The sequence below is a fragment of the Sminthopsis crassicaudata genome, chromosome 2 (genome assembly GCF_048593235.1).
Source record: "Sminthopsis crassicaudata isolate SCR6 chromosome 2, ASM4859323v1, whole genome shotgun sequence".
NCBI lineage: Eukaryota > Metazoa > Chordata > Mammalia > Dasyuromorphia > Dasyuridae > Sminthopsis > Sminthopsis crassicaudata.
This window is the reverse complement of record NC_133618.1, coordinates 12,323,938-12,339,012: the sequence shown is the minus strand read 5'-3', so window position 1 is coordinate 12,339,012 and position 15,075 is coordinate 12,323,938. Positions and strand designations below refer to the sequence as shown.

General features: G+C 41.3%; 1 protein-coding gene across 1 annotated transcript in view; it reads right to left on the bottom strand.

Moving 5' to 3' along the window:
• Positions 1–11,491, bottom strand: part of PPP2R2A (protein phosphatase 2 regulatory subunit Balpha) — a 106,729-nt gene extending 95,238 nt beyond the window's left edge. Inside the window, exon 1 of the mRNA XM_074285437.1 lies at positions 11,353–11,491. Within this exon, the coding sequence (XP_074141538.1) occupies positions 11,353–11,413 (61 nt within the window). The 5' untranslated portion in view covers positions 11,414–11,491. The remainder of the gene's footprint in view (positions 1–11,352) is intronic.
• Between the last annotated feature and the right edge of the window lie 3,584 nt (positions 11,492–15,075).

The window sequence follows — 15,075 nt, the reverse complement described above, 5'->3', positions numbered from 1 at the left end:
TAGAGGATGTTACTTTCCATTTTCTCAGAAGGCAGAAATAGGCTCAGAAAAATAAAGGGATTTGCTTAAACTCATGTGACTAACAAAAGGATAGAATGTGATTCCACTTGTCTCAGAACAAGTCCCAGTAATCCATCCCCCACACAGCGCTGACTTTTCTACACACAAGGGATGCTGATCCAACCAACAAGAATGTATTATATGCTTGCTATGTGCAAGATACCATGCTAGGAATACAAAGATTGAAGCAAGAGAGAGAGGGAAGGAGAGAGGAGGAAGGGAAGGAAGGGGAGAGAAGGGAGGGTGAGAGATAGGGAGGGAAAGGGGAAAAGAAGAAAAGGAGGGGACAAAGGGAGGGAGGGAAGGAAAGGAAGGAAAAAGGGAAAGAGGAAGGAGGGGGGAAAGGAGGGAAGAGAAGAAAAAAGGAGGGAAGGAGAGTAAAGAAGGGAAGTCATGTTTCTGCCTTCAGGGAGCTTACATTCTATTTGAAGAAAAACAAGTACAGAGAACAAGTACATATATTATAAAAATAATATATATATACATACAAACACACACACACACACACACACACACACAAAGTAAATACAAAATAATTTGGGGGAAATAGAAAATGGGTGAAAGAGGAGATATTAGTGTAATTTTCTTTAGGATTAAAGCACCCGAATTGAACCTTGAAATTAGACAAGGGGGGAGGGAGTGGAGGGAGGGAGGGGATAATTTGGAAAAATGAATTTAAAATAAATAAATAAAAATAAAAAATATTCTGAGTTAAAAAAAAAAAAAAGAAAGAAATTAGACAAGGATTCCATTACACAGAGGTTAAGGAGTATATTTTCAAGCATGAGGTCAGACTATGCAAAGACTTTGGAGTATGAGATGGTATGTCATTTTTGGGGTATGACAAGTAGGCCAGGATGATTGAATTGTTGAATGAGTGAGTGGAAGTAATGAAGAATAAGCCTGGAATGGGAGCTGGAGCCAGACTGTAAAAGGTTCTAAGAACTTAAGGTCAGGGGGGAATTTTGCATCAAATATTTCTGATAAGGGTTGGATATCCAAGCTAAAAAGGGAACTAATAAATATATAAGGTGGAAAACCACTCTCCAATAGATAAGTAGCCAAAAGATGTGAGTGAACAAAGGAAGAAATGCAAGTTATTAAGAGTTGTGAAAGATGGCTCCATCATTAAAAATGAAATTAGAATAAAAAACAAAACCCTGAGGTTTTATCTCACATCCAACAAATTGGCAAAGATGACAAAAGAGGTGAATGATGTGTTTTGGAAAGGTTGTAAAAAGAAAGGTACACTAACATATTATTAGTGAAACTGTGACTTGGTCCAACTATCCTGGAAAAGCAACTTGAAATTCAGCCAATAAAGTGATTAAACATGTTCACACCCTTTGACCCAAAGATCCCACTGATAAGTACACACCTCAATGAGGTCAATGATAAAAATACCTATGCCATCATGTTTATAGGAACAATTTTTTAGTAGTAAAAGAACTGGAAACAAAGTAGGTGCCTGTTCATTAGGGAATGTTTTGTATAGTTGTGTCCGACTATGACCCCTTTGGGGGCTTTCTTGGCAAAAATACTAGAGTGATTTGCCATTTTCTTCTCTAGCTCACTTTACAAATGAGAAAGCTAAAATAAACAGGATTAAGTGACTTGTCCAGGATCACATAGTAAGTTTGAGATTGGAATTCAACTCTGGTCCTGCTAACCTCAGAGCTGGTGCTCCTTAATGCCCCTTATCAGGAACAGCTAATCTAATCATTGTGTTGGGATATAAAGGAATATTTTAAAATAATGAATATGAAGAATACAGAGAAAGATATGAAGCCAATCAAACTGATTCAAAACCGAATGAGCATACAAAGAACAATGTAAACCAAAAGAGCAACAACACAATGGAGCCAGAATGCCATAAAAGCATTATGGGAAAAGCTTAGTTTCAAAGAAAAGACATGTGAAATCAGTTTTCTCTTTTCTTTGTGGAGATAGGGAATTCTAAGTGTATAATTAAACACATCAGACTTGGTAGATTGTTGCTCAGTTTTGCCAAATTGTTTCTCCCTCATATTTTTGTTAAAAGAGATGATTCCTTTTGAAAAAAGAGGAGGGAAATATTGGGAAATCGAGGTGATGTAAAAAAGAAAGGTGATGTATCAAAACATTTAAAAAAAAAACAATTCCTTCCCTCCTTTCCAAAAACCAAACAGAGGAATTCCTAGGTAATCAAAGAGCTAAGAAGGATTCTGGGAGTTTCTTGGGTAGGGGAGCGAGTGTCAGATCTTTAGGAAGATCAGTTGGATAATGGAAGGGACGCACCGTACCACCATTGGAGATGGGCCGATCTTTGCCCTCACTCACACACGATCACAGCATGGCCACATGGAATGAACATCCTTTGATTCGCAGTGGTGGCTGTCATCTCGTGCTACTAGAAACTCTGCAGCCCACTCTCAGGGTCAGCTCAAAGGCTTTCATCGGACTTGTCCGACCGCTCTTTCCCAGCGGCGCACCCAGGTGGTCTATGGGCTGCCACTTCCTAGCAGTCTGACCGGTGAATGCCGTGCCAGCAGGTCACTTGCAGCACTTCCTGAAGTGGTTTTCTGGGTTCTCTTTATTTAATTGCCCTCTCCTCAGCCCGATATTCAAACACTAAAGCTAGAGTTCTTCAAGAGTTTGCCATACCAGCACTGACCCCTGACAAAGCTCTGTATTAGGTACTGGGAAGAGACAGAGTTTAGCTAAGACACAATGTCTACTTACTGTCTAATAGCAGGATAAGAGTTAGGATTTAGAATTGTCAGGGGGGAATTTAAGGGTCATTTCATCCAACATAGGAAAAAAAAAAAAACAACTCAGAAAAGTTATTCAAGAGATTCACTCACTACAATCCAGGGTCTTCTCAATAAGGTCAGAACTGGGCTTTGCCCCAAGGTACCAAATTGGAAACAATGGGTTGGTGGGGCAGGAAGGCTGGTCTCAAAGCTCCAGTGAACAAAACTGAGAGCAATGGATTTAAGAGTCAGAATGGGTAAATATTTATTAAGTGCTTATTCTGTGCCAGCTCTGCCCTCAAGGACCTCATAATCTAATTGAAGAATAAAGCCACCTAAAGTGAGGTGAGGGAAACAAGAGTGGATTCTGGGTTCGGAAGAGGGCAAGTCCTACACCTGGATGAGAAATGATGAGGTGAATACCCTGGGCAGTCTCATCAAATGGTGGAGGATCTGAGAGGAGCTCTCCAAGGTCCATCCCCTCCCTTCCTCAATCAGAGAGGGTGGGGGTGGGCAGCCCAAGGGCAAGAGGTTCGATTTAATCTTGCCAGATGATGAGTTTCTGGAGATCATAAAGTGCAGAAGAGCAGCCAAGTGGGAAATGAACATGCAGAGAGAACTGGTCTCATTAGAAAGAGTTTCCTAATAAGGCTGGGCACAAGAGGACAAGAAGGGGAGACACGAGCCCTGCCCCTAGCCCCAATCCCAGGTCTACAAACTGAAGCTAGAGGAGTTTGTGTCTGGCATATTGGTGGGGGACAATGATTCACACATGGGTTGGTCTAAATAACCTTGTGATTCAGAGAATATTGGATTATACAGCTCAATAATAATAATAATAGTTAACACTTACATGGCACTTAAATATGCTCTTGCTTAATCCTCCTAATAATCCTGTGAAGGAAGTGCTGTTATTATCCTCATTTTACAGATAAGGAAACTGAGGCAAATGATTGAGAGGGCAAATGACTAGAAAAGTATCTGAGACAAGATTTAAATTCAGATCTATATTCCAGAGCCAGCATTTTATCTACTACCCTATCTAGTTTGTGGGCAGGAATGTTGCTTTGTCATTTAATTATCAGCTAGTGACCAGGCAGCTCACTTAATCCTGTTTGCCTCAGTCTCCTCATCTGTAAAATGAGCTGGGGGAAAGAAAGGAAAAAGCAGTGCAGTGCCTCTGCCAAGAAACCCCCCAAGGGGGTCACAAATAGTCCAATGACTGAAATGACTGAACAGGAAATGATTCAGCTGTGGCAATGTTAAAAAGTTAAAGCCTTCACGTAGCCACTCTGACACATGCTCGTCTATCCTTGATGGGAGTCAGTGTGGTGCTAAATTTTAAGTCAAAAGATCTGGGTTCAAATAATGGCTCTTTCACTAACTACTTATAAGTGTACAACTTGATTTCCACCATGATACTTCCAAGGGCCTTAGTTTCTTCAACTAGAGGGTTAGATTAGAAGCATTTGAGCAGAAAGATGGAGAGAGCTCTGGACTGGAATCATAAAGAACTTCCTTGCTTTGTGACCTTGGACAGATTTTACCTCTTCTGCCTCAGTTTCCTCAAATGTAAAATGGGAATAATAATAGTACTTCCAAGGGTTGTAGTGAGGACCAAATGGCGTGGAAATGCCAGCGATTATTATTAGATACAAATCCCTTTGGTGTCAAAAGCTGGGATTCCAACGCAAGCTCTCTGATTCCAAACCCAGGGTCCTCGGCACCCCTGCCATGCTGTTCTGCTCAGCCCCAGATGGCGAAACAGGGGCCGACGGCCTGAAGTTGCTGGAGGGGCGGGCTCAATCCAAGGAACCTCTGCCAAGCCTCCTCTTCACCATCAGTCAGCTAGTTATCTAGGCTCACTGCCCAGTTTTACTGCCTCCAAATCCAGTCCCAACCCGTTGGCCACCTGTAGTTTTAGAACAAAACAAGAAATGCCTCTCTGCTGCCTCAGCACTTGGAAGACATCCAGATAAGAACCCCAAGTTCAGGATCAGGAGGTCTGGGTTCAAATCCTGGATCGACCATTTAAATAGTACATGTGACCTTGGGTTAGCCAGTCACCTGACTCAGGAAAATGAGGCATTTGATCTAAGAAGCCTAGTCTAGGTCCATTCTAAGTCCAAAGTCCACGACAGCAAGGAGAAGGGCGACCGACTGTACAGGACCGATGCTGGGCCTGGCGTCAGGAAGTCCAGAGTTCAAATCGAGCTTCAGGTACTTATTAGTATTTACCTACTTATTAGTACCAGTAAAAACTAGTAGCATTTACTAGTACTAGTACATACTATTAGTACTTACTAATATTACCATTAATTTACTAGTACTTACTAGTACTCAGTAACTGAGCGATCCTGGGCACTTAATCTCTGTTTGTCAGAGTTTGCCAACTACGGAGATAATAGCAGCACCTATTTCCCAGGGTTGGTATGCAGATCAAATGAGATAATCATTGCAAAAAAGTCTCTAGTCGAATGTCTGGCACTCAGTAGGTGCTATATAAATGCTTATTCTCTCTTCTCCTATGAGGGATGTATGTGTGTGTGTGTGTGTGTGTGTGAGAGAGAGAGAGACAATTTTGTGATAGCTTATGAATGTAAACTGATAAATATTTTCATCCCTTATGGTTATTTTATAATAATAATTATTATATTTGCTATTATTGTTGTTCAGGGGCAGGCCAGAAAGAGCACAGCAGAGCTGATCCGGAAAGGCTTTGCATCAGAGGTTATTTTCATCTTTCTTTGTGTCATGGACCCCTTTGATAGTGTGGGCACACCTAGAAATCCTTTCTCAAAATAATGATTTTAAATGTATAAAAGAAAATATGTGCTTATAAAGGAAACATTGAAATAAATAATATTGCAATTATAAAGGACCTTCCTTGCTATGTTACTTTGGACTTCTGCCTCAGTTTCCTCAAAGGTAAAATGGGAATAATAATAATACTTCCAAGGATTGTTGTGAGGATCAAATGGCATAATTTGAATGCCATGGAAATGCCAGCGATTATTATTAGATGCGAGTCCCATTTTTATCCAAGCTGACAGATTCCCCTTGATATCTAAGCCTCCACCCTGTGGTAAACACAACTATGGCATATCGTCACAGCCTCCCCAACAATTAATGACGGGCTCAGAACAAAGGGACCTTCAAGATGCAGAAAAGCTGTGTAACTATGCCCACTTGACCGCAGAAGGGATTCCTGGGATTATCTCCTTGTTAGGAGACAGGCATTTCCCAGACAACGAGGAATATTGCCTTCTGGACAGAGAAGAGAGAATTCCTGGGCAGCGCCAACCGTAGAAATTGCATTGAAAGGAAGCCTAGTGACTAGTTTCATTAAAAAATAAATTAAGAGTAACCCCAAATTTGAGAATTTTACCATTTAATCTTCTAGAGAGGAGAGTTCCTGGCCATGTGCCTACTGGAGAAAGGAGGCTCTTCCCAATTCTCCTCTTCTCTCTCTTTACTTCTAACTCAAACCAAGGCACTAGATTTGTGCCAGGGCAGTAATAATCCAAGCCAATATTTTTCCTCCTCCCATTGCAATTAGAAGGTTAAGGAATTGTTGATAAAGTTGATTAGTGGGTGGAAAGAACTGGCGAAACAGATAGGAGATTGGCAATATTCCCAAGGGAGGGCTGTGTGGCCAGGGAGTTAATGAGACAAAAGAAAGGAATTGGAGCGATGTAGTCAAGTAGGTGATCATTTTTAAGAGGAAATAATTGTCCATAAAAGTTTAATAGCTTATTAGGGTTAAGGTACAAATACTCATAAGTAGTTCAAGAAAACTAGTATTTATTTGAAAAGAATCCAGGGTTTTTAGTGGACTGCAAGCTTGATCTGAATCAGTAGTAGGATATACATTTTTTTTTTTTTTTTTTTTTTAAAGCCAATGCGGCCTTGGATTGCATAGCTTCCCAGAAAAGGGAATATAGTATACTATATACTGCTCTCTCTGCTATTTCCTCCCTTCCCTTTTCTTTTTTCCCTTTCTTTCTTTCTCTCTCTCCTTTCCTCCCTTTCTTCTTCCTTTCATTACTTTCTTCCCCTCTCTCCCTTTCCTCCTTTCTTACTCCCAGTCTTTCCTTCGTTCCTCTCTCTTTTCTTTCTTCCTCTTTCCTTCTTCCTTCCTCGCTTCCACCCTCCATTTTTCTTGCTTCCTTTCACCCTTCTTTGTTTTTTCCTTCCTTCCTCCTCTTCCTCAAACGAATCCCATAAGGTTTTGAATCAGACCTGTGATTTCAATGAAATTAAGAACTCCTTAGTGAGGAAATTGCCTCCACCCATGCAAGTCAGCTCCTGCTTTACAGCTTACCTACTTAGAGGTGCCTGGGGACACCTCAGAGAAAATAAAGCAACTAACTTGAGTCACAGTTAATATGTGACAGTTAATATGTGTTTAGACTTGAACCCAGGCCTTCCTGACTCCTGGGCTGGCCCTCTCTCTACTGTAGCATCATAATAGTGCACTTAGACGTTGCTTCATCATTTGCAAAACCCTCTCTCAAAGTCATCTCATTTGCTCTTCACCACAACCCCATGAGGCAGGTACCACTATATCCCTGTTTTACAGAGAGAAAACTGGACAGAGGCTAAGTGACTTTGTCCTGGGTCACAAAGCTAAGAGATGTCTGAGATTGTGTTTGAACTCGGGCTTTTCCGCTTCCAGGACCATCTTGTGGCCTCTCCTGAATATTCTTAGTCATGTTCTTATAGACAAGGTAAGGAATGAGGAAAGGTCAAGTTTAATTTGCTCGAGGGGCTCTCCTGAAAAGTTGGTCCATGTCAGTGGGAAGTTTCTGTGTCCAGGTGGACCTCCATTGCATCATTGTTCCTTGGAGTAGACTACTGAGGCCTGGTAATGTTCTTTCTCTAAGCACCGAACATTAAAAACCGAATTAAAGCCTAATAAATAGAATCTCTTTCATCCTTAACTGAGCTGTTGCAGCTCTCTGACATAACAATGCCTCAGCATCACTTCAAATCAAGTTTTAAAAGTAATAATCTTTCTGTGGAAAGCAAATTTCATAATAGCTTTAAGCAAGGGAAATTAGATAAGGTGCTCTTCTCCTAGTCAAAGCTCTTGCCTTCAGCATCTGAACCTCCTCCACTCATCAGTCCCAAGCAAGTCGAACAAAAGAAAATGAGGATCATGTGGAATGGCCCTTGTCTTTGGTGTGGTCTGTGTGCTAACTCATCCCCAACCCCTCTCCTACCTCTGAGCCTTTGCTTTGCTGGACCATGCTCCTTCTCCTCCTTCTCCTTCAGGACCTCTTCCCTCCCCCTACTTTCTGTTTGTGTCTCTCTCTCACACTCACACACACTCTCACACACTCTCTCTTTCACTTTCTCACACACACACACACACACACACACACACACACACACACACACTAAAGTGCTCTTCAATAATTAACTCAGGTACCAACTCCTATGTGAAACCTTCTTTGACTCCCTTCTCTTATCTCCTTAGTGTCCTGGCCCTAAAATTTCTCTCAGTTGACCCCTTTCCCCCTCAGTAGAATGTAAGTTCCTTGAAGACGTCACATGTTTTGTCTTATTTTCTGGCACACAGTAGACATTTAAATGTTTGATCTATCCCCAAATGTGGAGATACACCTTTCTCTGGAAGATTGTAACAAGTTTATAGAGCACTTCAAGGATCGCAACACTCTATAGATAAAGTATCTCAATTAATCCTCACAACAATTCTCTAACACTGGCCTCATTATCAGGAGGAAATTGAACTGAGACAAGTTATCAGACCCTCAGCAGCAGCGTCAGTAGGTGCTTGGGCAGAATTTGAACTCTGATCTCTGACTTCCGATTCTGAGCTCTGGCACAGAATGCTGTATGTACTTTCAGACTCAGTTAAGATGTTAGTTTATGCTGAATGTTTGTTTATTTATTTATTTATGTATTGTTATAGGAGATCCCTTGTTGGCTAGGAGACTGGGGAGGGATATATTTGGAAACGAAGGCAATATAAAAACAAAAGATAGCAATGTTTAAAAAGAAAGAAAGAAAGAAAGAAAGAAAGAAAGAAAGAAAGAAAGAAAGAAAGAAAGAAAGAAAGAAAGAAAGAAAGAAAGAAGAAAGAAAGAAAGAAAGAAAGAAAGAAAGAAAAGAAAGAAAGAAAGAAAGAAAGAAAGAAAGAAAAAGAAAGAAAGAAAGAAAGAAAGAAAGAAAGAAAGAAAGAAAAAGAAAGAAAGAAAGAAAGAAAGAAAGAAAGAAAGAAAGAAAGAAAGAAAGAAAGAAAGAAAGAAAGAAAGAAAGAAAGAGAGAGAGAAGAAAGAGAGAGAAAGAAAGAAAAGAAAAGAAAAGAAAAGAAAAGAAAAGAAAAGAAAAGAAAAGAAAAGAAAAGAAAAGAAAAGAAAAGAAAAGAAAAAGAAAAAAAAAAAGAAATCTAAGTGGCTGCTGAAATGATTTATTGAATTTCTTTTTCCTGGTATAAATGGATTCCCAACCTCTATTTCTAGACACTCCAGTGTATTTCACTTAACTACTATGAATACTGAGAAAAATTTCCAAACAAATCTGAATTTAATTCCCATTCATTGATCTGTGCCAGGCAGCTTTTTCTCGTGTGAGGAGGGCTCATGACATACAAATACATCCATACGGTACCAGGATGCCGAAAGAATTGGGTAGCAATGGGCGATCTCAAAGACCAACAATCAAATGGAATTAACTAAACCCGTCATCTTTCCTCCTGCCAAAACTTAGAGTGATGGGAGACCTTAGATAATACCAGCAGCTTCTGGGAGGCTACAAAGAACTTAAACAGCTATAATTAGGTTGGGAGAGACTGCAGCACCAAAAGGAGAAGTCGACAAGGAGGAAAGATCTTGTCAGCCCGGCACAAGCCCTGTCTTTTTGCCCTGAATTTGTAAAAGTGAAACCAAAACAAATGTTTGTTTGCCCAAGAGATTTTCCCAGACTGCTTCTCTCTGTCCACTCGGGCTCCATGGCATTTCTAACCCTTATCTTTCACCTGATCTGTTCCATAACCTCCTAAATGATCTCCCTGCCTGCAGAACCTTCCCTCTCCAATCCACCCTTGACTCAGAAGTCACACTAACCAAGCTATTATGGAAAAGGTGACCATACCAGTCTCTACACTTAAAAGGCTTAAGTGGCTCAAGTTGCCTGTGCCATAAGACGCAGGCTCCTTATCCCAGTGATCTTGTCTTTTTTAGACGTATTGCATATTATTTTCTTTCACACATTATACATTCAGGCCACAGTGAATGACTACCTGTCCTTCAAAAGCAGTATCTCATTTTCCCTCCTGGTGTGTTCCTACATTTCTCTTATCTGGAAGAACCTCCTATTTTTCCTTTATTACACAGTAAGATGGGAGTCTGAGAACCAGGAGGACCTGGATTCAAATTCTGCCAGTGTGAGATGCTAGGTAAGTCACAACCTTTCCAGGCCTCAGTTACCTTATATATAAAATGAGGATTTACACTTAAACATCTCTGGGGTCTTTTCTTGATTCATAGCCATGATTTTATGATCTATTTGTTAAAATCCTTATTTTCTTTCAAGGCTCACATACTATTTGCTCCAGAAAGACCACCCCGACCATCTTCTCCTGGAACTGCACTCTCCTCTCCCCATTCTTTTTTTTTTTTTTTTCCCTGAGGCTGGGGTTGTGACTTGCCCAGGATCACACAGCTAGGAATCCTCTCCCCATTCTTGATCCCAGTTGAAGGGATTTTGCTCAGATTTTCCTAGAGAACTTTGTCCAGATGTTTGTTCCAGAGATGGAACTCTTATCTCCATAAAAATAAATTCTCTCCTACCAGAATGAAATGAGTTCAGGAATGGGGGATGTCATTTTTTCACTTTTGTATCCCCAAGACTCAAACAGAACTAAATTGGGCCAGATTTGGGGTTTTATTAATACAGGGAACTTCCATCGCCAAAGACTGTTGCCTACTCAGTCTTAGTTACCTGGTGCATTTATCAGTCAACAAATAGATAATAAGCTCCTACTATGTGCTAGGCACTGGAGAGCTAGTACTTGTCAGAGGGAGGACCTTAGGTTCAGATATTCACTAGTTGAGTAACCTATGAGATATTACTTAACTTTAAAAAACTCTTTTTTCTCCAAATCTGTAATCTTCTTGACTCCAAGGTCAACTTTCTATCCAATAGATGCTTATTAAACACCTACTGTGTGTAGTACCTGCCCACTGTCTAACATAGAATATGCGCTTAATAGCATCTATTAAATGAAATAACCAAGATTCAGCTTCTGGCTGGTCTCAAGGTATCAGATTTCAAGTAACAGGACTCCCCACCCACCTCTCCACCCAAAAGCAGTTACCATTAAGCTATCATGTGGAATAGGAAAGCTGTAAATAAGAAAGTGACAACAGACTCCCTCGGCCTCGAGGAAGCTGCTGCTGGGTCTGATGTGTCTCCAGAGAACATACTCAGAGCCCAAGAATACCACGAGCACCAGAACAGGGAAGCCGGAGCCTTCTGAGTTCCCCAATTTCGAATCTTGCTTTCTGTATGGAGGAGAATGCTAAGGACTCACCTGAGAAGCAACACCGCATCTTGGGGCAAAAGGGAACGACACATAGATGGATGGACACCATTCATCTTAGGAAGGGAAACCAGGTGCCCAACAAGAAGGAGCCTTTTCAGAGGCCCAAGGGCTTATGGATGAAGCTGTTCCTGGAAGGACTTGCCAAAGGCTAGACTGCAAAGGCAAGGGAGAGAAGCCACAGGTGGGGCTCAGAGCCAACTAACTATTGATTGGCAGAGCTTAATTGGCATTTAAATCCAGTGTGCTGAAGGGTGCTGGGATATTTCTAGAGAACAATGAAAATGTCTCCCTCTTCCTCATTATAAGGGGTAGGTTGTAATGTGGAGAGCCAGCAGTAAAGAGAATAATGGCTTCAGAGTCAGGGAGACCCGAGTTCTAAACCTGCCTTTGACATAGGTTGGAGGCATGGATGGGTTTTGACAAATCACTTAACCTTTTAGGGTCTCAAGCAATTCTCTAGAGGCTGACCTGCTTTGGAGGCTAGTTGTGTCAGGACTTGGAATCAAGAAGTCCTACCTTTGAGTCCTGCCTCGGACTACCTCTCTGATCCTGGGCAAGTCCCTGAATCATCTGGATCTCAGTTTCCTCATCTGTAAAATGAGGGATTCGGTTTTGGTCTGTAACAAAGTCTCTTCTGGAGCTTAATCAATTATTCTAAAGTTCCAGTTTCCCTCAGCAGGAGTTGAGATGCCCTCAATGGGAGTTCCCTGCACTGATGAAATCCTGGCTCAGCTCTGAAACAATAGAATAGATGACAGAATGTCAAGTCCTTAAAGATAATTTTATTTTTATCTTTGTGTCTCCAGTATCAAGACTGTCACCTGGCACACAGCAGGAGCTTAATAAATGCTTGTTGAAAGAATGAATGAATGAATGTAAGTGAAGTGAGAGAAAATTTAAAAAGAACACAGCCTCCCCACCCCCTTCCACCCACAAACTTGAAACACTGTGTGGGCTCAGACACTTAGGTTGCAGAAAGAGCCAATTAGGTAAGTAGGGCAAAGTGGTTTAATGACTTAGTTTGATTTCTTCAGCTTATTGGGTCTTTGCTAATCTACTAGGAGAGTTCTCCTCAGTGGAGTGGGGGTGTCCTAGCAGTGGCTTGGGAGCAAGGAGACCCCAAGATCTATTTCTGGCTCAGCCATCGACAAGCTCTTCACTGGATCTTATTAGCTTTATCTGTAAAATGAGGATTTTTAGTGAAATAGTATAAGTTTAGAGAATTATATTTTTCAAAGCAGGAAAGAACCTTAGCATCCCTCCAGCCCACCTCCTTCATTTTATGGATGAGGAAACTGAATCACAGAGAGATAACATGACGTCCAAAATCACAGGCATGACAGTGAGTGACAGAATTGGGATTGAAGGACCTTTCTAAGCTGTATTTGGATTCTCCTAGAAGATGGAGGAGGGAAGGAAAGAAAAGGTTTTTTTTTCTTCCTTGCCTACTCAATGCCACCTGCTCCATCTTAATCTTTATTAGTGTGCCTCCCACAATCAAGCAAGAATTACTCCATCAGTGCAGCTCTGCCTGCTTTCCTTATTTGTTCAGAGCTGAGTCATCTGCCTCTGAAAAAGGAAGATTGCTTCCTTGCTTCCTGCTTCTCTTCCTTGCTTCCTTCTTTCCTCTCTTTCTCCTTTTCTCCTTCTTCCCCCTTTCCTCTTTATCCATTGCTCCATTGAGAAAGTATGGACAGAGTATAGATATAGAGGTTTGGTGGGCAGTTTAATTAAGTTAGGTATCCATAGTCCCTTCCTCCTTCTCTCCTTCCTTTCCTCCCTTCCCCTTTCATTCCTTCTTTTTCTCTTTTTTCCTTCCTTCTCTTGTTTTTTCTTTCTTTTTTTCCTCCCTCCCCTCCCTTCCTTCCATTCTTTCCTTTCCTCTCTCCCTACTTCACTTTCTTCCTCCCTCCGTCTCTCTCTCCCTTCTTCTCTCCTTCCCTCTTTCCCTTTCCTTCCTCTATAAATGAGGCTTATTGTGATGGCAGTATAACAAAAGAAGGAGATGTTAAGTGATATTAAAAGAAATAAGAGTCAGTTGATGAAGGGAGTGAATAAGCATTTCACTCAGAGAGGAGACCCTGGAGGCAAAGAGTAGAGAGATGACTAATGTTATGGAAGGTCCAGGCGAGTAAGATTACTTTCTGAATCATGGAAAGACAATATTGGGAGCTAGAGAAAAGCTTCAAAGGGGCCAGCCTTGTTTAATGGCTGCTTCAGTTCAAGTCCTGGGGTCTCTGAGAGTTCCCAAAGAAATAGGGGAGTCCCAGAAAGAGGGGGCAGAGGACAAGGGAGGAATGCTCAGTTTACAGTGACAATGTGTGTAATTCCAAGTTCTAACTTAGAAGTTAACTTCCCAATTCTTCCACACCTCAATTTCCCTTTTTGTTCAACCAATAAAATAATCCAAGAGTTTGCCTGAAATGTCTATTAATGGATGTAAGTAGAATGTAAGCTTCTTCAGGACAGGGTCTAAGATTATTTGTTTCTCTTTGTCACCTAATAGGCTGGGATTGTCCAGAAGCTAGCTGCTTGGGGGATATCCTGCACTGGTAGGAGGTGTCCATCCTGTGTGGTATATGGCAGCCAGCAGAAAGTATAAATGCCATTCCACCTTACTCCGAGTCCTGACCCCTCTGGTAAAAAAAAAAAAAAAAAAAAAGATATAATCGTGTCATTTAATTAGTGCCTGGCCAGGGAGTCAACTTCCCTGGAGGAGGAACCTCTGTGACAATGCATTGCACAGGAGAGGGAACAAACATTTATTATGTACCTACTATGTCTCAGACACCATGTCAAGCACTTTGCAAACATTATTTCATTTGATCATCCTATAAATCCTAGAAGATAGGTCCTATTACTCTTCCCATTTTACAGTTGAGGAAACTGAGGCAGCACTTAAGTGACTTGCCCAGGGAGTAAATGCTTGACCCCTGACTCTGACTCAGTACTCTATTTTGCCATTCATCTGTCTCAAAATTAATTTCTATTTTCAGACCTTAATTATAGATTATAGTCAGTGAAAAACCATAACATGCTTGTTTAAATATCAGAGCATATGAGGATGGTAGAATATAAGTTCCTTGAGGCCAGGGACTTATTTTTGTGTCTCTCTTCAGTGCCCAGCATATTGTCTGCCAATAATATATTAAGAATATAAGTGGGATTAAATCAAAAGTCATAGAATCAAGGTACTTGGAGCTGGAAGGACCTCAAAAATCATTTAATGAAACTCTCACTTTACAGAGGAGAAACTGAGTCCCTGCAAGGGATTAATCTGACTGAGGTCTCCATGTGTGTAACTGGGTTGAGCCAGGTGACCCCCTTGAGCTCCAATTGAGCAGATGGGGGTCCTGATTCCTTGGTTCCTCATATTTGGGGGCACAGTTCAGACTTGAATGTCTTAGCCAAGAGCAAGGATAAAACCATCCAAATCTCTTTCCCCAGTTCCTGCTCACTGGAGTCCCCTCCACTCATCTTCACATGTGTCTTCTTAGCAGGAAGGAAATGGAAGATGAAGAAAAGATTGGGGGGGGGGACATGGAGATGGGGGAACACACATTTGTGCCTAAAGGGCAATCCTGTGGAAGAGGGGCAAGGTCTGAAGTGAGACTGGCAAAGAGACAAATTTCATCTTATTATGAGGAAAGACTTCCTAACGATTAGAGCTGTCCCAGAGAGAAATGACTTAGCTGGGGGTTATGGGAGACT